Source organism: Poeciliopsis prolifica, unplaced genomic scaffold (genome assembly GCF_027474105.1).
Source record: "Poeciliopsis prolifica strain line A6 unplaced genomic scaffold, Auburn_PproV2 SCAFFOLD053, whole genome shotgun sequence".
NCBI lineage: Eukaryota > Metazoa > Chordata > Actinopteri > Cyprinodontiformes > Poeciliidae > Poeciliopsis > Poeciliopsis prolifica.
The window spans coordinates 2400469-2426868 of NW_026562428.1; the positions used below are offsets into that span (position 1 = coordinate 2400469).

At 41.4% G+C, this 26400-nt stretch overlaps 1 protein-coding gene across 15 annotated transcripts; it reads left to right on the forward strand.

The window, feature by feature from the left end:
* The first annotated feature begins 164 nt into the window (after positions 1 to 164).
* Positions 165 to 25653, forward strand: LOC129378700 (inositol polyphosphate-4-phosphatase type I A-like). 15 transcript variants are annotated; one of them, XM_055059134.1, is made up of 28 exons: positions 165 to 298; positions 2257 to 2328; positions 5122 to 5217; positions 7894 to 8132; positions 8233 to 8277; positions 8351 to 8469; positions 9576 to 9692; positions 9774 to 9853; positions 10009 to 10120; positions 10499 to 10589; positions 10751 to 10898; positions 11860 to 11990; positions 12073 to 12177; positions 12256 to 12364; positions 12601 to 12618; positions 13814 to 14000; positions 14076 to 14291; positions 14396 to 14537; positions 14698 to 14850; positions 15679 to 15711; positions 15963 to 16135; positions 16224 to 16347; positions 16430 to 16497; positions 16868 to 17067; positions 17153 to 17250; positions 17346 to 17458; positions 17538 to 17692; positions 19557 to 23999. In XM_055059134.1, exons 4-28 carry the CDS (start codon positions 8027 to 8029, stop codon positions 19735 to 19737), a joined length of 3024 nt encoding a protein of 1007 aa, XP_054915109.1. In that variant the 5' UTR covers positions 165 to 298; positions 2257 to 2328; positions 5122 to 5217; positions 7894 to 8026; the 3' UTR covers positions 19738 to 23999. The 15 variants fall into 15 exon arrangements, with proteins under 15 accessions (XP_054915109.1, XP_054915116.1, XP_054915107.1 ...); XM_055059141.1 differs by lacking the exons at positions 2257 to 2328; positions 19557 to 23999 and adding an exon at positions 24642 to 25653; XM_055059132.1 differs by lacking the exon at positions 2257 to 2328.
* Positions 25654 to 26400: the final 747 nt, after the last annotated feature.

Consider the following 26400-nt stretch of genomic DNA (forward strand, 5'->3'; position numbering starts at 1 on the left):
TCTGAGTGTTAGTAGTATGCTAGCTGTACCAAAAAACAAGTTAAGCTGGTGGGGAGATAAAAAGCTATAAACTGAACGCGCTGCGTAAGATACGCAATGACGTCTGGCTGTGCTTGACACAAGGAGGCGTGGCTAGAGCCAGTCACTGCTGCGGCTTGGGTGACGTCCAGAAGGAGACAGAGAAACTGCTGCAGTTTACAGACACCCACTTTCCAGACGGCTGTCGTGTTTTCTTGGCGCTAACCGGGTTTATTTATTTATTTTTTATTGCTGTTGTACAGATAAAGGAGCCAGACTGGTACGTAGCTGCCGTACATATGTGTTTTTTAAGCAGAAGTTGTGGAACAGCGGTTGTTTTTATCGTCTGTGGGAAGCGAACGACCACAGCTTCACTGTTTATAAGGCTGGGGAATAAGTTCTTAAACGGAAGGAGTTCATTTCAAACTATTTGTAATCGTTTTGCGGCGTAAACCCGGCATATGTCTGTCCACCAACCGCTTATAATCACACCGAGTTAGCAATATGCGCAGTATGACTGTATAAGAAGCTGGAATTTTGTTTGAATATGGCAGAGGACTGCTGACCTTCTTTAAGAGGGAAGTCTTTTGATTTATTTCCGAGCTGCGTAGTTATGCAACTTTGTGAAGAAACATTGTATCTTCACGGCCGTGTTTGTCAATGAGAAACGAGCATTAACGCGATGTAATGGAAACCTGCTTATGATGCCGCCCGCGCGCGCGTTCTATTGTGTGTGTGTGTGTTCGCGCGCGCGCGCGACACAGTGTGGATGCTACTAGCTGACTGGCTGGGAGGAATGTAAACACGCGTGTTCCTGACAGCTCGCTGCAGTCCTGCTGCTTTTTTAGTTTCACTCCGGAGGAGTCAAGGTCAGGATGCTGAAGCCGAGGCCTTTTACCGCGACTGAGATGAGTTCAGGTGGTTTAGAAGTATATAATTTGCTGTTCAGATCTGGCTAAGTGTGGACTAAAAATAATATATGTAAAAAAATTAAATAAATAGAAATGTCCTGACAAGATAAAATAAAAGATTCCAATTTTAACTTGGTTAGAAGAACAAACAAAAAAAAATCAAGAAAATGTTTAATCCTTTTTCTATTTCATAAAATCTTTTATCTTTTCCCCTTTGATTTTTCTTCTTGTGCTACTTTTACTTTTAATGTTTTGTAAAGATAAAATAAAAAACTAGAAAACAACATTTTGATGAAAGAGCAAGCAATTCATGGACCATTCTGTCCTCCTCTTTTGGATCTGGACTTATTTACATCATAATTGGACCAGAATCTTGTTTTGGGAGCAAATGACGGCTAAATAATTGCGCAACCAACAGCGACTACACTTTAGAACCTATTTAAAGTAGAAATATCGAACAATTTTAAAATGGATTTCACTTCTGCGTCGTATCGCTTTTGAAGTGAAAGGAGAGAAAAGAGAACAGCCAGGAAAGCTGTAAACTATCCACAGTGCTGATGCAACAGACTGTTGCTTGTTTTGCAGCGTAAGCGCTGTTTTATTTCAAAGTCAGAGGAAGTTTGGAAGCCTGAAACACGGGCTTCAAAGAAGCAAAAATGTTACACCAAGAACATTAAAAAAAAATTGTCCCAACAAGACATTTGTTTTGGTTAAACTTCTACTTCCTAGTAAATAAGCTTACCGGTATAATTTATTACCGTCTCAATCTGAGCATCTCTGGTGGACTGTAGGCGTTTATTGTTTTCTTTAACTTTAAAAAAAAAAAATTTATTGACACCATGTGCTCGTCGTGACTCATCAAACCCCTTCCAATCAGCTGTGAGCAGGCAGTCTGTGGATCCACGCTCCTCTGCTTCTGTGCATCTTCTTCCCCATGTGTGGGTAGTTGCCAGCGCATGCCTGCAGCCCGCTGGTCTTCTGGACCAGTCTTTATCAAACATGTCATGTAAAGGTCACATAAGAAGATTAATTTAAGGCTTTTATTTGCTTGACATGAATTAAAATGGAGTTGATTTCCGTTATCTTAGAAAGTAAGAACACTGAAATGTCAATGTCCTGGTTCTTTAGCTCAGTAAAAGCAAAATGGAAGATAAAATGCAAAAAAAAAAAATTCAAACACGTATTGACTTGGAGCTAAAAGCCACAGTGGCTGTGTGTCTACTTTAAAATGAATTGCTGTTCTCCTGAGCACATTAAAGCTTTACAGAACCTCCTGAACATCACCCTCTCTAACTTGTGTTTCGCTGCGCTTCTTTGTGTTGGACAGCTGTCGCAGAGTGACGTGGGGCGTGACGGGGTTTCCTGGGCGGTGAGCGTTCTTGAAAAGCATCTCGAGACGGTGAGAAAGAGCAGCTGAAAACCCATTTGTGTCTAATGCTTAGCTTTCGGTATTAAGGTATCGAAAACCATCCGACGAGACGTCGGTGTTTGTTCTCCTTTCACCCGGTGTCTGTGATCAACAGTTGAGGGTAGGACGAGTTACGATGGATTCTCTTCAATTGACAGTTTCAAAAATAAGACAAATAGGTTCAAATAGATCATTATGTCTGGACATGTGACCGCTCTTTCTGGTAGAAATGGTAAAGCTCATTTAAATCACTTGGTTTCCTGGCCTGCAGTGGATCCCAACTGCTTGAAGGTGCAGTTGGACCACAGTTTGTGTTGTGCGTCTGCACCCAGTTCTATCAAAAATGATGAGTGGATAATCGTGTTTTCGGACGTTTCTGTTGTTTGCACTCTGCATTTCTTCCTCACTTCATCACGGCGTCAACCGCTGCGGTCCACAAAGCGTTTACTGGATCAAGTGTTCAAGAGGCACAGCAGCATTTAGAGTGAGTGTTGAAAGTGCAGCAGAGGAAACGGGTGAATGCCCTTGCACTCGTGGCTGCTTCCTTGTGACAGCATCTGGAGCGTGAGTTTGTTTACACCCCGAGGCTGCAGACCGCCATGCACTGGAACGCTGATGTCATGCATACATTTGGCTGCAGATTTGTTCGGAGGATCTGAGGGGAAATGCATCGTCACGCTGTTTGCTAATAGGCCAGTGCAGCCTCGTTAGGAAAGACGTGATGTAAATTGCGACTGGACTCAAACGGAAGCACAGACGTGGATGGACAGTGCACACTAGGATTTGAAAGCTTTTTTATTTATTTATTTATTTTGCGGCCTCTGGTTGTTTGTCTGACTCTGCAGGAAGTTTAGCTTGTGGTGTCATTTCAGAGAGACTTGTAAGTTGACCCTCTTGGCTCACATCCGCTTTCAGAATGGTTCTGCTGTGAGTCCCACTCTCTTAAAGGGAAGTCTCACGATACAAACGCAACGTTCCGCAGGACTTGTAAAGCAATTGTTGCCGCCCGTCAATCTAGGAAAGGTTATAAGGTAATTTTATAGGTGGACCTTGCAGTCATTGGGTGAATCACGATTTCCTCAATATTGAAAAGTCGTATGTGATCCTATATGATCAGAAGTGACTGAGGATCTTACAGGTGATGAGCAGACTGTTCATTATTAGCAAAAACTGAACACAACAATAATCTTCTCCAGCATCCAATCAGCTTTTTTCTTTTTTAAATCACAATGTGCCTCAGTGGGGCCAAGAGAAGTGGCTTTGTTGTCCATTTGTTGTGTGCGGATGTAACTTGTATGTCAGATTTAGAGGTGTATGTTGAAAAATATAAAAAATTTGTTTCAAATTTTCCTTGGGCTCCGTCATAATCATCACTTTTGTATTGCCAACTAAATGGGCTCCCAGTAATGACAAAATTCAGATGCGCATGCTAGGTTGTGAGAACCTCGGGCCACGCCTTTCAGTGTAGTGTCAGTGTAAAACTGACACTACACTGAATTTTATTTCAGCTCTGACGACATGAACCTTGTTGCCTGTGCCTGCTGTCAGACACAGTGAGCGCTCTGCCTGAAGCCACTCCTCCACAAGCAACGGAAGGGACATGTCTTTTGTTCTACTTTGAGTCCCTGACAGTTATATAGTCTGACTTTCAGAGGCTAACCAGTGTTGCGGCAAGTCCTCTTATCAGTGAAGTAAGGGAGAGCAGGAAGAGCAATGCACTGCTTGTTCAATGGTTCAACAAAGACACTGAACCAACCTGCAAAGCAACCCAGCTTGCTCTTTTTGACGGTTTACATTTGGTAAGTGAAGCCTGTGCTATCTCACTCTTTGTAAAGAAAAATCAGAGAAGTGGACGTGGCTCTGGGAGACACTTGCTACGTCACTGTGTGCGTTTTTGTGTCTGAGGCCAGAGCTCATTTTCATGTGAAAGGGCCACAGCTGCTCCGTCCCCATAAAGACATGATTCATGTCTGGTTCTGATGCCCGTCCCTGAGGGTGGACGCGTGCTGTCGGGGGATCGTCTCCGAGTCTGGTTCAGTCCTGCGGCCTGAGAATGACTAAGCCAAGGCTTATTTTACAATGTGAATTGTCCTGGATGGTTTTGATGAGTCATTGTTCCACGGTGGCTGGCATTTCAACAGTCAGGTAAAGGGACAGAAAGGAAAATGAATGTTGTTCTTAATGTTTACAAAAGTACAATTTAACCAGTTTTGCGACGTAAAATTTTGTTGCGACAGGACTGTTTAATCTAGCTTTTAAAGCATTTATTTTCTCATGGAGCTTTTAGAAGGCGGTTCAAGGTGCTTTAATCGTAAAATCACAAAACTACAAAGTCACAGAGCACACAGTTAACAATTATAGCTGACTTAACTGTCAATTAAGTGGGCCTTTTTCTGCGCCTGTCGTGGGAAAGTGCAAATGTGTCGCCGATTGGCTGGATGACGTTGGTTAACGCCGCTAGTTTTACTCTGTTCAAAAAATCTTGGCAGTAAGAGGATCAAGGCCGTAGAGAGGAGTACAAAATATGACATGCTTTGTTTAATTTCCTTCATTCATTATGGTTTTAAAAAGTCTTTATTTGAGGTTGTGAAACCTGCAGGAACCTGGGTTTTTTGGGTTTTTTGCAGTCTGGTTAAATCAAACCGAATTACATGCGGCTTGTTAAAAGTGAAACAACATGTGTCAACATCACTACTTCCCCTTTTTTGAAAACTAAAATCTTCTGAACTGCTTCCGATTTGTTTCACGTTTTCATTTTTTTTTCCCGTCTGCCGTGTTTTACAGGCATCGAGCAAAGACCCAGATTCGGCCGCAATAAACCGTTCTCGGTCCTCGGAGTGAGAAAAAGCGCCGCTGCTCGGCAAGAGGAAGCGTGGAAACGTGAGTTTCACCATGTATGGTCAACTGGACTGTCTGTCCCTGAATCTGGCTTTTGTGCCTGAGGTTTAAACCAAAGACAGAAGCTGTAAACACTCACAGAGGCCGTTGCTCTTTACACAAATCAGCGCAAGGACAAGCCTGGCGCTCCTTTCTGCTGGGATCCTCAAACAAATTCCTGAAAGCGTAGCGGAAATTACAAACTCCCTTCTTCCGTTTCCACTTCTTTTATTCAGATCATCAAACTAAACAATCGTTGTTGTTTTTTTGTTAAAGTGAAAAAGCCACTTTATTGGATCGAAGCGAACCAGTGCCTCACACAGGCACCTTCACATTTCAGTCCAGAAAAAGTTGATCTGTCAGCATTTTTTGTCTCTGCAGTGAACAAGCTTACAAAGTAGTGAAAGCCTTGAATGACAACTGCCTCGTTTGCAACAGGGAATGTATTTAGTGAAATACGACAAAGTGAATGTGATCACAGTTGACCGGAGTTTGTGTCGCTCTTGGTTCCACAGAGCAAAATCCATGCAATACACCCCAGATACGGGTCACAAGTATCAGGAGCTCTGACCGGCGCTCTCTAAGGTTTATACACAGTACGTGTGAGTGTGTGCCCCAGTTTATGTGACTCACAGACATACACACTCTTGGATCTCATGTTGGCTAAATTTGGAGCTGCCTTATATGGCTGCGTTTCCTCATTCCCTGTAGCAACGCCATTAATTTATTGCATGGCTACATTTCAAACTGGTAAACGACCGTCATCTACAGATCTGACCAATTAACATTTCTGTTTCCCATTCTTGCTTTGTCGCAGTTAATCCCTGTCCTTACATCAACATAGAAAGAGCGTTGCAGAGACGTTTAACTGTCTGCAGATATAGAAGGGAGGCAATAATGAATCGAGTTGGTATTTATGAAGAAACGTAAATTAGGATGTCGCGATGATGAAAATGGAAGACGATTTTTGGCATTGGAAATGGAAAAAAAAAGTGACTTCAGCTGGACGAGAGACTGGAAAATTCTCACTCGTTTTCAAAACAAAGAAGTTCAAACGCATCAATTCTGGCAAAGACGAAGAGTTTCGATCAACGTTTCTGTCTCTAAAGAAAACTCAGGCTTTGGTGTGTCTGCGCATCCTCAAAACATCTTCATCATGTCATGCGACTGACTGCTAAGATTTCCTTCCCAGCAAGCTACCTGACTAGCTTTTTTGCGTTTATCTTTAGCACACATTTATCGCCAAGCTACGTCTGCAGCAGCACACAGGCAAACAAATGTCCTGTCCTCTGCCAGCATGATCCACATTGCTCTCTTTAAATCTGATAGAGTGCAGGACCTCGGAAACTCTCCAGCTATGTCTGCTTATATTCCAAAGGCTTCACTGATCTATGATCACGGTTCCACTTCAGGGAAATAAAACTGCCAGTGCTGGCTAAAAGACTTCCAGACCGTAGATCTCGTTCATCTGGTCATCAGTTTGTGTCAACTGAAACGCAACCCAAGTTTTGTCAACAAAAATCAGTCCTGACAGTTCTGGTATAATAAAATCAAATTTTGTTTTCTTGAATTTCAGTCATTCACACCATTGAATTCTTTGCAGTTCGTTCCATAAACGTGGCCGTTTACTGAAAATTGAACAAACCAGTTGTTCATTGAAAACTATCAGAAGTGATATTTGCAGTTTCCTGCTCAATGATTGCTTTTATTCACAGCCACGTAAAAATATGAGCGGGTTTGCTTTCCGTTTTCTGGCCAGGCAATTTAATCTTTCCTTTCAGATTCCTCAAAACCAACAACTGTTGTTCGCTTTGTGAACAGTAGGTTGTCGGGTCGTCTCGGTTTATGTGCTGGAACATGCACACCGTCTCGTGCTCTCATGCAAACGCCATTCAAATTCGGGTGGAAATCAAATCGACTTGCTTTGGTCCACGAAGGACGCCAGCTGCTCCAGATGTTTGGCACATGTGGGTCGGTCATAAAGTGGGACACTTTGAGTGCTGGACCCCATACGCCAGGAAGTAGGCCAGACCCACCGAAAAAACAAGACCCTTCTCTTTTGAATCGGTATGGAATATGAATATCAGCCTTTACCACTTAGAAACTTTTTCAGAAAGCTGAACTTCTTTGTGCGAGACAGCTGATTTAATATATTTTATTTTTAATGCTAGCTTAAACCTGAATCATAATGTTTGGGTTGTAGATGGAGCTGAATTTGTCTCTATTTTTGTGCGCGTTGTGAAAGCAGAGCAGTGAGTCTCTCCATTGGAGCTGCCTGCTGTCCCCCGTGTTCACAGTTTTCATCCAAATAGGCTAATTGCTCTCTTTTATTAAAGTGGGACAGAAGCAGCGGAGACGGCACACGGTGAGAGCAAGACGTCCCCATTCCCAATAGGGAGCTGAGAATTTCCTAACTTTCCCCAAAAGCAAAGATGGCGACAAGGATGTAAACATGGGATATGTAAAACGAGTCGAGTGGAGCTTTTAGTGACGGATGGACGATACTTTTGTGTAGATATTGTCCTGTTGCCAAACCAGATTGAACCATGCTTCTGTTGTCAAATTGAAAGCCTCACAGTTTCACACATAAAACTTAAAGAAAAAATGGTTTCAAACAAATATTATGAATCAGCAGTTTACTCTAAAACTGATTGTTGTTCTCTCTCTGGGTTCCCTTAGAGGTGGTGAAGCGTTCAGCGGATCAGTCGTGGATCTTCACAGGGCTTCGCCACATGGGAGTGCGCTTCCACACTCATAAGGGTGTGTGTTTGGGGCTCCCGCCGTCCCGTCGCCTGCCTGCTGCTGGATCGACATGGCCGGTGGCAGAGAGCGCAGAGAACGGACACAGAGGCCATGGTCGGTGTACCGGGCCAACACCTTCGAGCTTTCCAGCGAGATGATCGGCCTGGCACTCGCAGGTGAGGAGTCACAGGATTCCGAGGATCGGCTGTCTTGGAGTCTTAACTGTTGCCGGTTTGATTCCAGCTCGTCACATATCGCTGTGTTCCTATTTTCCAGGGAATAGTCAGGACCCAGACGAGCCTGTTTTGGAGTTCAGTGTCGGTGAGTGTTAACTGCTCGAAAACCTCTTGGTTTGTGCCTTGGTGACTGTAGAAGTGTTGTCGGTGTGTTCCAGCCTGCTCGGAGCTGGCCACTCCCGCTTTGGAGCGAAAACCAAACAGCTTTGTAGCTGTGAGCTGCACAACCCCGCCACAGGCCTTCTGGACCAAACACGCCCAGACCGAAGTCATCGAGGTCAGTCCGTCCAGAGGAACCGATCATAGCTGCTTCTCCATCGCCAAGTGTCACTCTAACCGGTGAATATCTGGATTTGTTCAAGTTGTGGTTTCGATGGACTTAAATAAATCCACATATTTAATTTTGTCTCATCAAAATGAGACAAGTTGATATTTAATATCAAGGTAATCTGAATTAGTCATCTTATTCAGATTGTGGCATTTCGTTTTTAATGTTTTTAAGGGTTCCACCGCTGAATCTAGGTAACGCAGTCAAAACATGTACACCATTATCCATGCATGAAAATAAAATTCACCCCACAACAAACTATTGTAATGCGGTTCTTGTGTTTTGCACCAGCCAATCATACGATAATATAGAACCCTGTTTGACCAGGTCATGTAGGAACAAGTTGAAATTTCTCTTGGGTTTTTTTTGTGTTTTTTTGTTTTTTTACTACATTGTTTATACTCAGAGTAGAAAAATATGTTAACATGGTGTAGACAAAGCTAACTATTGGAGCATACAGTGTTTCAGACTCGTTTCATTCTCTGAACTAAATAAGCGGCTTACATTTCAAGGTCCTATAAAATAGTGGGACCAATTCTATGTGCCACCTTTGGACTTTTACTCAGGCAAAGCTTTCATCATAATACCTCTGGTACAAGCCAGACGCAGGGTAACCATTGCGTCTGCAGTTGATTGGCCTGCAGAATCTACGTCAAGACTGTAGTAGTTGGCGAGACGGCGAGGTCCAGATCGATAACGCCATGGTCAAACCTTTTGGTCTGAAACTTTTTAGCAATTGTAGAAGAACAGCGCAGAGAGCGTCGACTGGACGGGATATCCCTCAACAAACAAATACACAAACTCAAAATGACGTCATTGGAGCGTTCGCCCACGTTCCTGCTCATAGTCGGGAGACGCACCCGACTTGACTCAAACCAAATCAGACATTAACCGGATGGAGTGAGACTTGACCATGGAGAAGGGACTTAAGAGGATACTGTCTTAAGAATTTGTACGATTAGTGATTAAAATCAGCTTGTCAAGCGTGCTAAGCTGAACAAATACTGCTTCATGTAAAGCATTGTATAATGCGAGTCCCCTTGGCTTCCCCTCAGGGTACCAGTAACCCCATCTTCCTCAGTAGCATCGCCTTTTTCCAGGACTGTAACATTAACCCCCAGACGCAGGTCAAGCTGGCCGTGTACGACGTAAAGGACCGCTCGCAGGGCACGGTACGAGTCTTTTATTATGAACCTGTGGCACCTTGTGAAAACCCAACATAAATATGAGCTGTCGCCTCTCTCTGTGTACAGATGTACATGTTGGGGTTTGCACTTTTTGCTGTGAAGGAACTTCTGCAGGAGAAAGACCACAGATTAGAGCTTGAACTGCGGTAAACCACCTATACATGAAATTCGAATCCTGTAGAGGACGCATAGCTTCTAAGATATTTTTTGTCATTTGTTCAGCAGCATTTTGTTTTTCCTGTGAAATAACCTAACCTGAACTCCAGAAATAAAACCCAGCCTGTGTTTTTTTGGTGGTCAGATCGGCAGATAACCAACGGGTTGGGAAGGTTACCATCGCAGCGTGGCAGATGGAGGACAGGGGTGATCATAGGATGTCTGTGAAGAGTCTGCCAGAGAGCGTCAACGGTCGAGTAAGGAACCAAATAATCAGCTTTTGTTGCCATTTTTTTCTCCTTACACACTAGGTCAAGACCATTATTTCGTCTCAAGAAACCTGATTGGGTTCCTGGAAGTTTGGAAGACCCTATTGAGTGACACGGCTCACCAAATAGCACGTTGAAACTTGGGTCAATAAATGCCAAACCTTTTGGTCGTTCAGTTGCCTTTTCAGACTCATAGCCAGAAGAAACCTTAGTATTAACCCAAATGAACAGAGCCTGGATGTGGTCACAGTTATTGCGTTTTTCCTTGCTCTCTGCCTCAGAGAAAGACCCGGTGTCCAATTTCTGTCTTGATTCGGTGTAAAGCAGGTCAAATTTGCACTCAGTCCGTGTTTGTTTTGGCTGCAGATGGTACTTCCCGTTGACGAGAGCCTGACTGAGTCGATGGGAGCCCGGATTAAATACGCCTCGCTGTCCAAAGACAGCCTGCTGAGCTCAGGTGAGACTTCACTGACAGATTTAAGCCACCACAACAGCGTGGGAGGGGAAAGCTCCTCAGTGTTGTCGTTGCATGCAGTGTTTTGGTATGAATAATTGGTTGATCAGAAAAGCTCCTGGCGAAACCTGTCAAACTGCATTACGATGCGTATTGTGAAACAGTGTTCGGAGGAACCATGTCCAGGATGTACCGCTTCCCAACCACTGACGGAAAGCACCTGCGCGTCCTGGAGCAGATGGCTGAGAGCGTCCTGTCCCTCAACGTTCCCCGGCAGTTTGTCAAGCTGCTGCTGGAGGAGGACTTCGCCAGGTTACTGAACAATCATCTCAGTTCTCCATTATTTGGATGATTAATTGTGTTTTTTAAAAATTGGCATTTTCTTCAGATTTTTCTTTTTTGTTCAAGCCTTTTTAATAAAATACTGGAAACATAAATAGATACATATGAATAAAGATTTGATATTTTAAATTGGAACATTATTGCCTAAAATGGAATAACACAGCATTTCTTTAGTGAACGCTCAATTGTTTGTAGTAAAGAATGAATCTGCGGCTCAGAAACATAAAAAGCTCAATTCTGCATGACTTAACATCGATACTGTACACAGCTGAAGTATTGATTGTTTTTTTAGATTACATAATTTGAACCAGATGAAGCAAAAACTATCCGACCTGAGGAGGTTTGGCTCAATCATATTTGCAGACAAAAGATTTTTTTTCAACTCTTCCATGCTAAATGTATGTATATATTTTTGACTCGAGTCTGTACACTCCGGTTAATGATTAATCAATTACTAAATTGGTTTATGGTTATTTCAATAATCAATTAATCACAATTAGTACGATTAATCCGCAGTTCTGAGCTCCTCAGAATTTAACTTTGTTTATTTCCACTCTTGTTTTGTGGTTTCCAGCGTCTAAAATCAGGAAGTACACTCGAACAAGCAAACACAAACTTAACAAGTTGAAACCTATTTTTGCATAAACGGCAGGAAGGATGCAACATTTTTCTTACCGATTTCATAAACTCGCCTTCATCGTCACATTTTTACAATTTTGTGAAACTGAATCAGTTTTGAGATGCTGCTGTAACATTACATTACTACTGTAACACTTTTCTAACATTAAATTGTTGCAAAAGCGAGGCGCCGCCGTGGATATTTTTCGCTACCAAAATATGATGACATATGCACTTTGAGGTCATTTCTGTCGCGTCTCTTATTTTTATTTTTTAATATCATTTTTTTTTTCCACCTTTAATATCTCTGCAGGGTGTGTGAGCTGGAGGAACTGGGAGAGTTATCGCCCTGCTGGGAGACTTTGCGACGGCAGATCGTGTCCCAGTACCAGTCCATGACGCTCACGTATCAGGAGACGCTGTGTGACCTCAACAGCTACCGAGGTGGGTGTCTTCACGGCTTCCCAAACGTTGGTCAATGAGTAAAAACTTGAAGCTTTCTCCCTCATACGCTCTCGGCGCACAGGTCCCTCCTTCAAAGCCAGCAACCTGAAAGCAGACAGGAAGCTGGAATTCATGCCAACCAACCTCCATGTGCAGAGGATGAGGGTGCAGGATGAGCTGGGCTTCAGTAAGACGTCTATTCTTGGAAACATGAATTGTTTTTTGTGCACTGTCCTTCCCTCTGTAAACATCTGTTTCATCGCAGAGCACACCTATGATGTCATAACGATTGGCGCTCCGGCTGCTCATTGCCAGGGATTTAAAAATGGCGGCCTCAGGAAGCTCATCCATAAGTTTGAGGAGGCCAAGAAACAGTAAGTTAACATGAATGTACAGAGTTCAAAAATCCAGATAAGCCATGTTTTTTTTTTCTTTTCCTTGAGTTAATTTTTATTTTCTTTACTTCATTCATTTTTTTATTTTATTTCAGATACTTCCAATAAGCAAATCACTGACCTGCGTTGATTTTACATTCAGTTAACGCACTGCTTCTTTGTAATATTTTCTGGCTTTCTTCTTAATTTGTTTCTGTTACTGTTTTTTTGATCAGCGTTTGTGAGGAGGGATGGTGAGTTGCTGCCTTAATTTTGCTTGTTTTCATTTCACAGTTTGCATCTCACTGCTACAATGGAAAATTCCAGGTTATGGCTTGTTTGCAAAAAAAAAAAAAAAAAAAAGAAAGCAACAAAGAAACTGAAATATTTGTCTTAAAACGTGAGTTTCAACACGTCAAACTGAACTCGCGCAACTTTGACGTATCTTTAGACATCCTTCCTGAGAATTTACAATCTCCACCAAGATGTTTTTATCTTGCTCTTATTTTGAAAAAGAAAAAGGAACCAGTTTAATAATTTATTTAAAATTGACGCCTCCTGGGTGGTTTCGAAGTGAATGGTGACAGAGTGCGTCTGGATGCATTCCAGCGCCGCAGGGCATGTTTACAAAGTGAAGCCGCAAAATAAACGTCCTTCTTCTCGTCCTGTTTGCGGAATGCGCCATGCAAACAGCTAGCATATTTTTCTGACATAGATCCTGTAAGTCACATGGACGCATAAATTATTAAAAGACTGGAAAGAGAAAGTTCCTCTGACTTTTTATTTGTCTCAAAATTGGCTAACAGACTAACGTTGTATGGGAGGGACAGTCTAGTGTCATCTTGTATTCTCCTCAATTTCTTTTCTAGTTATAAAAAGCTTCCATCTTCTGTGACAAGCCTTTTTTCAGTGGTAATTGCCACTGCTGTAGATTTTCTTATTTGTGATCAGAGTCAAATTCAGAAAGGCCTGATCAACGGACGACCAATCAAAGTCATTGCAACGATTTGCATCATTTAACAGGCTATGAACTGCAATTTTCAAATAACACCGCTTCTTACCACCATATAAACTGTTAATGTTCTTAAGTTGTCAAACTCAGAAATCACGTGAAACGGTATCGAATTCATTGAAATGTCACTTTGTACAGTTGTAAGTCGGCTGTTTGTTCAAGTTTCTAATAAAAGTCACTTTGAAAAGATCACTTTTAAGAACTAATTCTCAAGTTTGAATGTCAGTGGTGTTTCCCTCTTCTCAGAACGCTAAGGCACCATTTACAGCAGGCATGTGCATGTAGAAGCTGTAAAGTCTTATTTGACAAGTCAGTGGCATCTCCCCCTCCTCTTTTGGAAACATCTTCTTAAAATCAGATGCTGACTTTTTCACTTTAGAAGTGTAGAGCAGAGTGTCGTCAGCGTACGGTTTGGTAATGGTGTTTCCTCCCCACAGCAGCGCTCTCTCCAGCTCGCAGTCCATCGTCTACATACCCCAGGACGTCGTCCGAGCCAAAGAGATCATCGCCCACGTCAACACGCTCAAAACTCAGGTCAACTACTACGCGGAGAGGCTTTCCCGAGCCGCCAAAGACCGATCGGCTAGCGGGCTGGAGAGGACGCTGGCTATCCTGACGGATAAGGTGCCGCAGGAAGTTTGATTTGGGAGTTTGTCTCCATTTATTCCATGACTAAAAGCGATTTTTTCTCATCGTCAGACTCGTCAGTTGGTGATGGTGTGCGACTGCAAATTGCTGGCTTCGGCCATCCAGGCTTTGAACGCGGCGCGGCCCGACTACATCGCCTCCAAAGCGTCGCCCACCACCGAAACAGAACAAGTGGTCCTCCGCAACGATCAGGACACTCTGCTGGCCAAGTGGAGCGGCAGCAACAGTCGATCTTCGCTGCATGTGGACTGGCACGAAGAGGAGTGGGTAGGTCTTTACGACATTCCTCAACGGTTTCTCGTTATTACTATCGGCTCGTTTTGGTTTTCTCTTCACATCCGGCATATTAAAGTCTTTTGCCTTCTGCCCAGGAGAAGGTTTGGGTCAATGTGGACAAGTCTCTGGACTGCATCATCCAGCGAGTGGATAAGATGCTGCAGAAAGAGAGGAGACCAAGCAGCAGTAGTCTGGACAGTACCCAGCATGACCTGCAGGGCGGCGACAGTAAAAAAGGTGCACCTGTTTGCCATTTAAGTTGTAGCTCTAACATTTCTGCTTAATCTGCTCAGCTGGAATCAGTTTTCACCATCATACTTTATTAAAAAAACAAAAAAACACAGGAATCGCTCAGATGTTGGTGTGAATTGACTCTTGTGTATGTGGCTATGAAAAGGTGAGGAAAAACGACGGGCTTTCTGGATCAACCCAGGAAGTTTGTCGCAGGACTCATTATCATCAGAACCACCTTCATCAGCACCACCATGCTCTTCCTCTTCGCCTGCCCTCTCCTCATCTGCACGAGCCCCCAGCCCCGAACAGGAAAACTGTACGTTTCTGTTTCTACTGCTTCGTCGCTCCGTTTTTCCACAGAACCGCTCCGAGGTCGCAGTCAGACGTTTACATCCGCTCAGAACACACTCATTCTGGGGCAAGTTTCTGAGGACTGGGCCATGAATCGCTTTTATCAATTCATCGAATTTTTTGTTTTTGAGGATTTAAGTTTTTGGAAAACCAGGATTTTTTTTTTTCACCAATTGACATCTTTAGTTTTTATAGTTTGAAGCAACGTTAGCACACCCACGGCCGCCATCGTGTTTGACAGCTTCTGTTTATTTGGATTTTGAATTAAGGTCAACTCTTTGACAAAATGTAGATAAAAATAAAGGTATATTTTTTTAAAAAGTTGTAATATCAGGAGAATGAAGTATCCAGAAACCATGGCCCTCTTTCACCTCTCTTAGGGTCACGACTGGTAGTTAAAACTCGTTGACCCTACTTTTGTTTTAAGCATCTGAACATTCAAAGACTAGTTCATATGACATGAGCGTATGTAAACCTCAGACTGAAACCGAACTTCTCTCACCTCCTCGTCTGGATCGTGTTCTTCTATTCGATCGAGTCTCATTGTTTAACCTTTGTCGTTGTCCACAGTGTTTCAGTCAGTACTTTAAATGTTCTGCACCACGGTCAAACATCTGTTCCAACTGCCCCTTTAAACCAATAAAGTGGAAGCCTTTGCTTGAGATATCTAATCATATTCAGGCAGAAGATGCTGTATAGTGTGTTTTTGTTGTCAGATGTTTGACCCTGGTCTGCTGTGTTTTCTATGTGTGTCTGCTAATCATGCATGTTGCACCTTCACCCCTTCTTCCAGATGGAAGCCCGAGTGCGGAGGAGACGTACCCAGGTAAGAGCTGCTGCCTCTAACTTTGAATTACTGTTTTTGAACAGTCGCTTTCCATACGTTTTTCTATCACTTCAAAAATGAAAAAGACACACAGTGTAACTTGGCTTTCATTGGCGCTTCTGCTTTTCTTGCCCTCGAACCGTCCAGTCTGTTTCTGTCTCAACAGTCTAATTTAGATTCGTTTCAGTTTCGGCCTCCCAGCTCATAACCGCTTGGTTTTATTCTTGACTCCGTTCCACCTTTGTTCCCAGGTGAGTGGAGCGAGGCTCTGTACCCGCTCCTCACCACGCTCACCGAGTGCGTCGCCATGATGACCGACAAGGCCAAGAAGTCCATGGTGTTCCTGCTGATGCAGGACAGCGCCCCCACCATCGCCATGGACGTCTCGCTGCAATATCGCCGGGACGTCGTCTTCTGCCAGACGGTCAGCAAGCAAAGCACGACTCAACCATCCGATGAACAACATTTTCTTTCTTTCCTCCTGTTCTGACGTCTCTCCTTGATCCTCGCAGCTCACTGCCCTGATCTGTGGCTTTGTCATCAAACTGAGGAACTGTCTTCGAGACAACGGTTTCCTGCGGCAGCTCTACACGATCGGCCTGCTGGCTCAGTACGAGTCCCTGCTCAGCACCTACGGTCCGAAACAGACTCCGTCAGGTCTTAGTCGTTCCTTTTTTGAGCCGTACTTACTTCGCTGAGCGTCTCCTTGTGCGTCTAGGAGAGGAGGTCGCCATGTTGGAGGACATGAGCATCGGCGTCATGGATCTGCGCAACGTCACCTTTAAGGTAAAAATAATGCCACGTCATATTTACACAGAAAAAAAACCCAAGACGTTTCTAGTTCAAATGTTTTAGTACATTTGAATTTGGGCACAAAAAAAATTTAAGTCACTTTTCAGCAAGATATATATAAACTAAGTCAATAAATTTTCAACAATTTGAAAGTAAAATGTAGCAGTTCTAGTATTTTTTATATCTAAATTCAAGAGTTATTTACTTAAAACAAGCTTGCATATCTTGCTAAAAAGTTGCTTGTAAGTCAGTTTTATCTTTTTTCAAGATATTTGCACTGAAAACAATACAAAAAAAAATACTTTGCAAATTTGTGCATTTTTTCAGTGTAATTTGTGCACAAATATTCTGATGTTTGACTCAGGTCACCCAGGCAACCGGCAGCTCCGCCCCCGACATGCTGCCGATCATCACGGGCAACAGGGACGGCTTCAACGTCCGCGTCCCTCTGCCGGGCAGCATGTTCGACGCGTTGCCGCGGGAGATCCAGAGCGGCATGCTGCTGAGGGTCCAGCCGGTGCACTTCAACGTGGGCATCAACGAGCAGCAGACGCTGGCCGAGAAGTGGGACAAACTCGCGTTTTGTGCTCCAGAGTTTAAACGAAGGGGGAGGAGAGAAGAAAGCTGAGTTTGTGTTTGTGCCGCTCAGGTTTGGTGACACATCCCTGCAGGAAATCATCAACGTGGAGAGTCTCTCCAGGCTGAACTCGTACTATGAACAGTTCAAAGAAGTTCTCCCCGAGGACTGTGAGTTCGGAAACGTTTCTTATTCTTCTGTATCGTCTCAGAATATGAGAAATGAAAGATTTAAAACTCCTACAAGCGTCCTTTTCTGCACCCAGGCCTTCCCAGGTCCCGTTCTCAGACTTGCCTCCCTGAGCTGCTGAGGTTTCTGGGCCAGAACGTCAACGCCAGGAAGAACAAGAACGTGGACATCCTCTGGCAGGCGGCCGAGGTGATTAAAAACCTCTGAATGCAGAAGAGAAGAGGCATCCGCCTGTTGAAACTCAAACCTCTTTGCTATCCTGCGTTAGATATGCCGCCGGCTGAACGGCGTCCGTTTCACCAGCTGCAAGAGCGCCAAAGACCGGACGGGCATGTCGGTCACTCTGGAGCAGTGCCTGATCCTGCAGCATGAACACGGCATGGCGCCGCAGGTCTTCACGCAGGCGCTCGACTGCATGCGCAGGTAGGAGACTCAACCTGTTCTGTCACTTGAACTCTTAGCTGAAATCTGATTCGTATTTATTTGATTGAAGAAAAAAAAAAACACAAAAGCAAATCTCAAACAAAAATGTGTTTTCGCCACAATCATCGTCATTTTTTCCCTTGTCATCCTTTTGTTCATCGGCTACCAAGTAATAAGTAGTGAACTATACTTTGTTTTAGGTTTGTATTGAATGCAGCTAGATTACACACAGATTGAAATTACACCATAGAAGCAAGAGGTTATATTTCAGTCCTCGAAATAAACTTTTACTGCCGCTTTCTCGAAAGCAAACTTTCTCCAAACTCCACAAAAGCGGGTGAAAGTAACGCATTACAACCAACATAAGCTAATTGTTGTTATTTACAGTCTGATGATTTCCACGGCCAGGCCAATTGAACCAAAGTCATACAAGATTCAAATTATGTGAATTACAAAGCATACGATTTATTTCTTGAGCACTTTACGGTACATAACACCAGCATTAACCATACTGAGCAATAAACAAAAGCTAGCAAAAAAAAATCTGCACATTTCTATAAGAATCAGAGCAATTGTCCTTATATTGTTTTGACATAACTTAAATCAAAGTCAGCGCAACAAGCTATATATACAGACATGTTGAATAAATTTGAATATACATCAAAGTCTTATTTGTCAGATTGAAAGTGCATTTTGAAAATAACATTTAAGCAAGAATTACACGTTTTAACATTTTGAAAATAGTTTTTTATTGGTCTGATGTAATATCTGAATTTAAATGCCATGTTTTCATCAGCTATAAATGGAAATTATTATAATTAAGAGATATGAAGGTTTTTGAAACTTTCAATATAATGTATAAAAATCACTTGGTGATAAAGTTCCTCTAATAGATGGACTTTTCAAATGCATTTTGATTTATTGAATGGGTCTGTATTCATGTATGTGCAATTTAAAACAGCAAAATGAAAACGAGTTCAGTCAAAAATATACATACAAAATTACAGTGTGAAATCCGTCCTGTTTACCTCCAACAAGGGGGGAAAAAAAAGAAACAAGCTGAGCTTCCCTCCCCCTCCCCCCCGCCTGCAGAAATACGATGCGACAGGAGACAGCGTGACTGAGCTGCTGCTGCTGCCGCCGGTCGTTATCGATACTGATATTGATCCGCAGCAAATGTGATTCTCTTAGCTGGTTGTGCTCCTCATGTCTCTGTTTGGTAGAAATCCCAGAGACGCTCGCGCCGCTCTATTTCAAGTCCTCTCCATCTCTCTCCTTCTCCTCACGTCTGCACGCGTTCCTCTCCTCCCCCTCCGCAGTCGGCCGGCATGAACTCAGATTTGATTTGACCCCCCCGGACGCATGTATGACAGCAGTGAATTGCCCCACGCCCATAACGTTTGCACGCTCTGAGCTTCGCGCTTCTCCTTCATCTTCCATCTCCATCCATGTCTAAAGAGAAGATAAACATGGTGAACCATTATGCTGTTTCTTCTTTCCTTTCTTTAAAACATCTTTCCTAATTCCTCTTTTTTTTTCTTTCTTCTCTCCTCTCTTTCCTTCCTGTGCTTCCCGTCTCATGGTTCTTGTCGTGGAACTGATTTATTTTTGCCGGATTGTGTTTTATTCGTTTATTGATGTTTTCGTTTTGACGCCGCCTTGTGGGAGCTGCTTTCTGTCAACACGTCTTTTCTTTGTTTGTTTGTTTTTTCCTTGTTCTCACATCCCACTTATTAATTTGCCATCTCTCCGCTGGCATCTCTGCGTGCCATCTGTTTATATCCCTTCCTCCTCATCCGTCGCTCTCCTCCTCCTCTTTTGCCGCTCCACCTCCTTCCCGTTCTTCTCCCCCCACGCCGGACAGCGTTGGGACGAGGGAAGGCGTGATCCAGAAGAACCTGAGCGGCTTGCTGCCGGTGCGCGACCTGCGGCTGGACCCCAGCCTCATGTACTCCCTGCCGCTGTTGGCGCTCAGCCCCAACCTGCTGGTGGTGTGCATCTTCCTCAGCGTGGCGTATTTCTTGGCCAGAGTCCGCTGCAGCTGAGCCAGGCCTGGTCAGGTTTTTTTGTTTTGTTTTTCGAAACAGCAGTCCAGTCACACACTGTTTCACCTGAACGAAGGGCTTTCCACAAACCCCCACCGGAGTTTCTTCATGGAAAAAAAAAACAAAAAACTGAATTTTCCTTCACTTCTTTCTCCTTTTGCTCAAAGTGAGGCATCACGCAAATGGTTTACCATTTAAAGCTGCAGTATGTAAATCTATCATAATTTCACAACCAATCGGAGTCAGAAGGAGGATCTTAGCGCTGTCAATCAACTTTGTGAGCGCACTGCTAAACATGCTAACCACAGAGAAACAACTTAGCGTTAGAGAAAAAACATTTATCCGCCGTTATCGGTGGCCGTGCTAACTAGCCTTGGTAGTAGTTAGCATTTGCTGAGCAAAAGTTTGAACAAATCTAGAAAAAAATATTTTTTATTAAACTTACATACTGCTGCTTTAAAGTTACATTTTTGTGTCTTATTTTCATATTTTCTCTCTAAATGTTGCCATTCCTGGGATTGGTCACTAAAGTGCAGCCTTTTGTCTTTGTTTTTTGTTTTTTTTGAAGTGATCACTCTCATAAAGAAAGAGGAAAGGCTTCAAAACAATAAATGATGTGTTTTATGGGGAACATGCAATAGAAGAAAAAGCATTTTTAAAAGGGATGTAATGGATATTTTTAGCAAATGACTAGATGTCACGCTGTCTTATTTATATGAACATATATATATATATATATAATATATATTAAAAGAGCTTCTGGAAGAACTAAGAGTAGCTTTTATTTAAAAAAAAAAAATCGTGTAAACAGCTTCTTCCATTTATGCTTTCATAGTCTTCCACGTGCGTCAGCACTCGGCTTTTGAGCTAATGTAGACGAACCTAAAGCTTTTTATGCAGCTATGCCTAAGCTTACATATATTTATATTTTTGTCGGCCTTGTCTTTTGCGTCTCAGCAGGTCTTCCTGGTTTTATAGAAAGTGCGAGGCGTTTTGCAGATTGTAGGATATCCAGGTGAAATGTGTTTGATTATGCAAAGCGATGCTGCCGGTTGTGTACCGTTTACGCTTTAGAGGCAGTTATGAAGATGAAAGAATCTAGTTTATTATGCAACAAGATTTCTGAATTATTGATGGACGTGTTCCATCAAACCCAATGCTTGTCGAGTTTTATCGCAGGGTCTGTTTCCAGATGTTTGCTGGATGCAGCTTGGCCTGTTGCAAAAAGTAATAAATCAATTCCTTGTGTAATAAATCAAAATAAGATTAATAACTTCCAGTTAGACCACAATCTTTAAAGAGATACTGCCCTATTGTTGAGAAACGCTGCAGACATTTGACACCCAGTACAAATGGGTTTGCACTACTTGCCCCTTTTGCCTGTTGTCCCTGTTTAAGCTGAGCAATTAATATGGTTGGAATTTTGCTTACAAAGACTTCATAATCCATTTGAATTCTTTTTTTATTTGGGATTTTTTAAAAATATTTTTAAATTCCAGCATTCAGAAATCAGAATAATCTTTGAGTGTGGATTCTTGGCTCTATATACCATTATTATTATTATTATTATATTAGTTGAAAATGCTCTCAAAACAACAATTTTATCATTTATTGCAATCATTTCTGTAACAATTTCTTATGCATAAAGTCTTTTTTTCTTTCCCCATGTGTTCTGAAATACAAACACTGTTTTGTTTTACCAAGCGTTCCTGCTTCCTGAATGACAAAATGGTTTAAAACAAAACCAAAATTCAACAATACGAAAAAAGTATTTAGAATAATAGTTCTGTATACGGAAGGCAGAAAATATCAGAATAATTTAATAAAATAGCTTATCATCAAATTAATTGGTAAACAGTTTCTATAAATATATGCTTTTTTTATGTAAAAAATGATCAAGAGTAATTACAAAAAAGATTTCATTGTTAAAATATATTACGTCTGTTATGGAAAAAAAAAAACGTGCTCATATCTGGACTCTGCCTCATTTTCGAGGCAACAAATAAATGCCCATCATTTATTCGAGATCAGAACTGCACCATAATTTGATGTGTCTGGACGGAAAAGGATGAATTGTGCGTTTATTATTTTGGGGAACTGAAAGCATTCTGGCTGCTTTACTTGGAAGTATGCTATTTAAAAATCAATATCTCGGCCTGCAGCATCAGCTGCCTCCCCGGAGAGTTCGGGCTCGGTATCATTAAGATCGACCCAGTAAGGAAATAGATAAGACCAAATTAGCCTCCCTTGGGACTTTTATTGGCTCTTGTGTCCTGCTAGCATTCACGTACTCTGACCGGTGATCAATTCCTGTGAAAGCATAACAAGCTTCTCTGTCTTTACAAATATTTTTGCCGTGGATCCAAACGGCTGTGCATGCTACACAAAAAAAAAAAACCTGCCATCGTTTTAGCCCGTTAGCAAAGTTCTTTGTTTGTTCAGATACAGTGTTTCGTTTACAAGAATTCAAACGTTCAGCTGAAATTTGCTGATCTTATTTACTGTAAGTTATGTTTATGAATGAGTTAAGAGTTGATGTGCTTTTCAGTTGTATTGCTTTTGTTTTTTGGTTTCTGCCTTGCTCACTATTTTTGTGCTAGTAGCATACGAGCTGCACTATTTTGTTGGGTTTTTTATTTGGATATAAACATAAAAATAGCTGAGGATTACCATTATTCAACTCTAGTCAAATTGCCATGTTAGCAATGTACTTAAAAATCCCTCATTTCAAATCAAATTTAAAATCCAGTGTCTTCAAAATAGTCACTATTTTACGTGTAGCTAGCTTATTAGAGTCAATAGTTATTATTCATTAACTAATCAATTAATGAGTTAAGTTTTATGTTTTAAAGTACCATTTGAAAAATTAAATGCAAACTACACTTTTTTTTCTTTTGTTTTTTTTTTGGGGGGGGCAATTTATTGTTGATTTCACAAGATCACTGAGTTCTCCTTGACCCGCAGACCTAACATTGTTACCATTTCCTGAAAATATTATAAATAAAGTCGCAGCTGCTCGACAATGAGGTGGAAATTTCACTTTGCTGGAGGAAAAAGTGTCAGTTTCAGAGATATATGAATTATTTACTATCCATCTTTAGAGATGCATTATGATAAAGTGCTTCCTGAAGGGTTCAGTTACGTTACTGTTTCATGGAGCTTTTTGTTCTTGTTTTTGCACATCTATGAGAGTATATATTTGAAATATGTTTTTGGGAAGAATTGTTTTTAAGTGCTTGTATTATCTCAGTACATTGTCGTCTGTGATATTTATTATGAATCAAGAAAGGCGTAAATACATAAATCAATACTTCTATGCTGAATATTATGCTTGTGCCATAACTGTCCTACTCTAGTCACTTTATTTCTCTTGCTATGTATGTCTGTTTTTACTGAATATGCATTTTCTTGTGTGATTAAATTCTTTCACAGATTGCGGTTCTATCCGAAACTCTAAGCCTTATTGTCAAATATTGTTTTTGGGGGATGTTAGACTTGTAATGTGACATTATCATGGTATTCCAATCCTCATGTCTGACTGTAAACTGTTGATATGCTGAACTATGAGACTTTTCCAGAGATTTGTGCAGGAGGTTATTGCAAGAACAGTGAATTTGTTGCTTTCAAGGTATCCGTTCTGTTCATTTATTCCAGTGGTAACGTTCATATTCCAGCTGCACCCAGACATGTATTACGGTAAAAAAAAAAACCAGAATTTTTAACTATGCCTCAAATTAATGTCACTTTAATGTCGAAACGTTTGCTTTGTCCAGCATCCACTCTGCTTTAAATGTATACACAAATCCAAGAAAACCCTCTGTCCATGTGCCCTTATAGTCATAATGCTGCTCAAATAAATGTTTTATGCCTCCACTTGTAAAATGTATATACATGAGTATTGTTACTGTTTTGTTTTTTTCTTTTGTGTGTCGGTTTTGTACTTTTTTTGTTGTTACATAAATGTTTCTTGTAATATTTTTCAAAACAGATTCTTGGATCTGCTCACCATTTTTTTGTTTGTTTGTTATTTTTTACATTATATGGCCGAATTTAAAAAGACTCACTATTGCAAAATCCATTTGATAAATTTCTTGGTACTTTTAACTTTTTTTTTTTTATTATTTAAATGCACATTGTTTTCTATTTCTAGGTGTCGATTTAAATGTCGTACGTCTTAGCTAACTTGTTTAGCTTACCTGAACTGAAGTTACAAGCAACAGGATTAAAAAAAAAAAAAAACGTTCAAAGAACATTTTGATTTAGGCCTTTTATAACATTCATAATCTTGCTAGCTAAATAGCAAGCTAGCATTGCTATTAACATCTCTGTAATTAAAGAAGAAGCTAGACCCAGATCAATAACTAAAAGCTAGAAATATTTCAACCAGTTCAGAAATAAGAGATAGACTAGAAGTCATTCATTAAAATTGAGCTATTTTTATGACAACATTTGTATCTTCTGGCTAACTAATTAGCTCGCTACCTAGAGAAGTTCCAGACTGATTTAGTTGGATGACAAGTTAAAAATCCTTATCATTCAAACATTGTACAGATGAGTGAGAAGTGTTAAATAAGGTAGCTTGTTTTCAGTAAGAAGCACTTTAATGAAACATTCAGCTTTCACTATGTATGAAACCTTCTACATGAAAAGACTGATTGATTGGCTGATTAATTGATTGACATTTTAGGTTTGGTTGCCAAATAATTTATATTACAATTTTATTGTCATACATAAAAAAGGTAATCTAACTTGTTGTAGTCGCTTCATAATTTAGCAAAGCAACTTGATCGTCCATCAGGTTAGCAAGTTTTCAGTTGTCACGCTCACCCCACAGTATGTTTTGCTTGTGTTTTGACTCTTTTCGTCTCCCCCGGGCCCCTTTCCCGCTTCTTTTGTCTCCGCAGCGAGGGCTGCAGGCGAGAAAACACAGCAAAGAACGTCGGCGCGAGAAAATACGCCTTTAACTCGTTCCAACTCCGGGCCTTCCCCAAACACTACCGGCCACCTGACGGCACCTACGGGAAGGTGGAGACCTGATCGGACCGCCCTGGAGGTGCTCGTCAGGACAGCATCAGCATGGCGTGACCTCTTTGATCGGGAAGGATTACACTTAGTAGAGTCACGGTGCATTTCAGACATTAGATATTCAAAAGATTTTATATATATATATATATATAATGTTTCTGGAGGTAGATTCTGTGATTCAACGTACACTGTACTACCACACAGAAAGCGCTGAGGCAAATCCTGACAAAGACTGTTTTCTGGTATATGTGACGACACATTTCGCATATGTTACTCATCAGTTGCTAAACAGTGTTTTTACCTCACTGCCTCAATCTTTTAAGTCACTGATGATCGATATGTAAATACCAAGCTTTTAGTTTTAGCAACAAAAAAAAAAAAGGAAACAATTGTGTGAACTCTTGCCTTCGAATATAAATAGCTTATCTGAATAGAAGCCCACCTAGTGCACTTACCATGTAGCATAAGAAGCAGTGCCTTCAAAATGTTGTCTGAAGTGCCCATGAGCAAGATATGGATTCTGTCGTACCTCTTGTTTTGTTAGTTGGACGGGTCGGAAAGGTTTGACGTCTTGTTCTTAAGTTTAAAAAACATATCTTACCATGAAACTATTAAAAAGACCCAATGAGGAGGTTCATATCAAGTTTGATATATTTTATGACACAAGAGGGCGCCACTGTGCTTCTACCGACATACTTGGCTCTACATCTATGTGAATCAGCTGCCATGTGTGCAAATCCATGTACATTTTAGTCATCACTGAAAGTGTTATTTTTCTTCTTTTTTTTTTTACTCTGACACACACGTTTCTCTTTTCTGTGAAAACCCACCATATTTGACAGTGTTTATGTTGCGGCGTTGCTAAAATAAACGACTTTTTTGTTTTATGAATCGGTTTTCCTGATTGTTCGTATTAGTTAGAAAATATAATAGATGTGGCATTCTCAGAAAACTGCAGTGATTTGAAGACCTCTGTGATCTGAATCATTCTGTCCAAACCAAAATGACTCAGTTTTGCTTTTTGTGTCCCTGTCATGTTTGCTGCAGATAAAACTGAACTGTTTTACTACTCGTTTTAATTTAATCTCCATTCTTCAAATGATGGGTCAACCTATTTGCACACAACCTAATGCAAAAAACTACAAATTAAGAAAATAATGCAAACGTAGCAATGTCTCGTGAACACGGACATGTCTTCATTTAATCTCTTTAGAATTGCACCTTTTAACTTTTTAGTGCCTTTTCTTTGCTGAGAAACAAAAGAAAGCCATTTCAGTTGCTAAATATGTGTAGTAGAGAATTCTTGGATCTGCTCACCATCCATCTGAGCTTCGGTTTAACAGAGCAGGGAAAACGTAAAGAGGTCTCACTCTGATGTTTAGACAAAATTAGACCTCTCCATCAGTAAGACATAACAAACTGCAACCCAGCCAAAAACACACGGCTAATAAAATAAAAATACTTGAATTACCAAACACCCCATTTAATAATATATAAGTTAGGGTTTGAAATGCTCCCCCTTCAAATGTTAGATAAAATGTCTGCATTAGATCAGTTTACAAATGGCCGCACTTTGGGCACTCCGGATTTATACGGCACTGTGATTCATCAGGAGACAATTGTGTATAAGTTGGACAC

What these genes read in the sequence shown, in the direction of transcription:
- LOC129378700 (XM_055059134.1), top strand. Translation starts at nt 8,027, where the DNA reads ATGGCCGGTGGCAGAGAGCGCAGAGAACGGACACAGAGGCCATGGTCG. An exon ending in GATCGGCCTGGCACTCGCAG is followed by an intron (nt 8,133 to 8,232) that starts GTGAGGAGTCAC and finishes CCTATTTTCCAG; the next exon opens with GGAATAGTCAGGACCCAGAC. An exon ending in AGGACCGCTCGCAGGGCACG is followed by an intron (nt 9,693 to 9,773) that starts GTACGAGTCTTT and finishes CTCTGTGTACAG; the next exon opens with ATGTACATGTTGGGGTTTGC.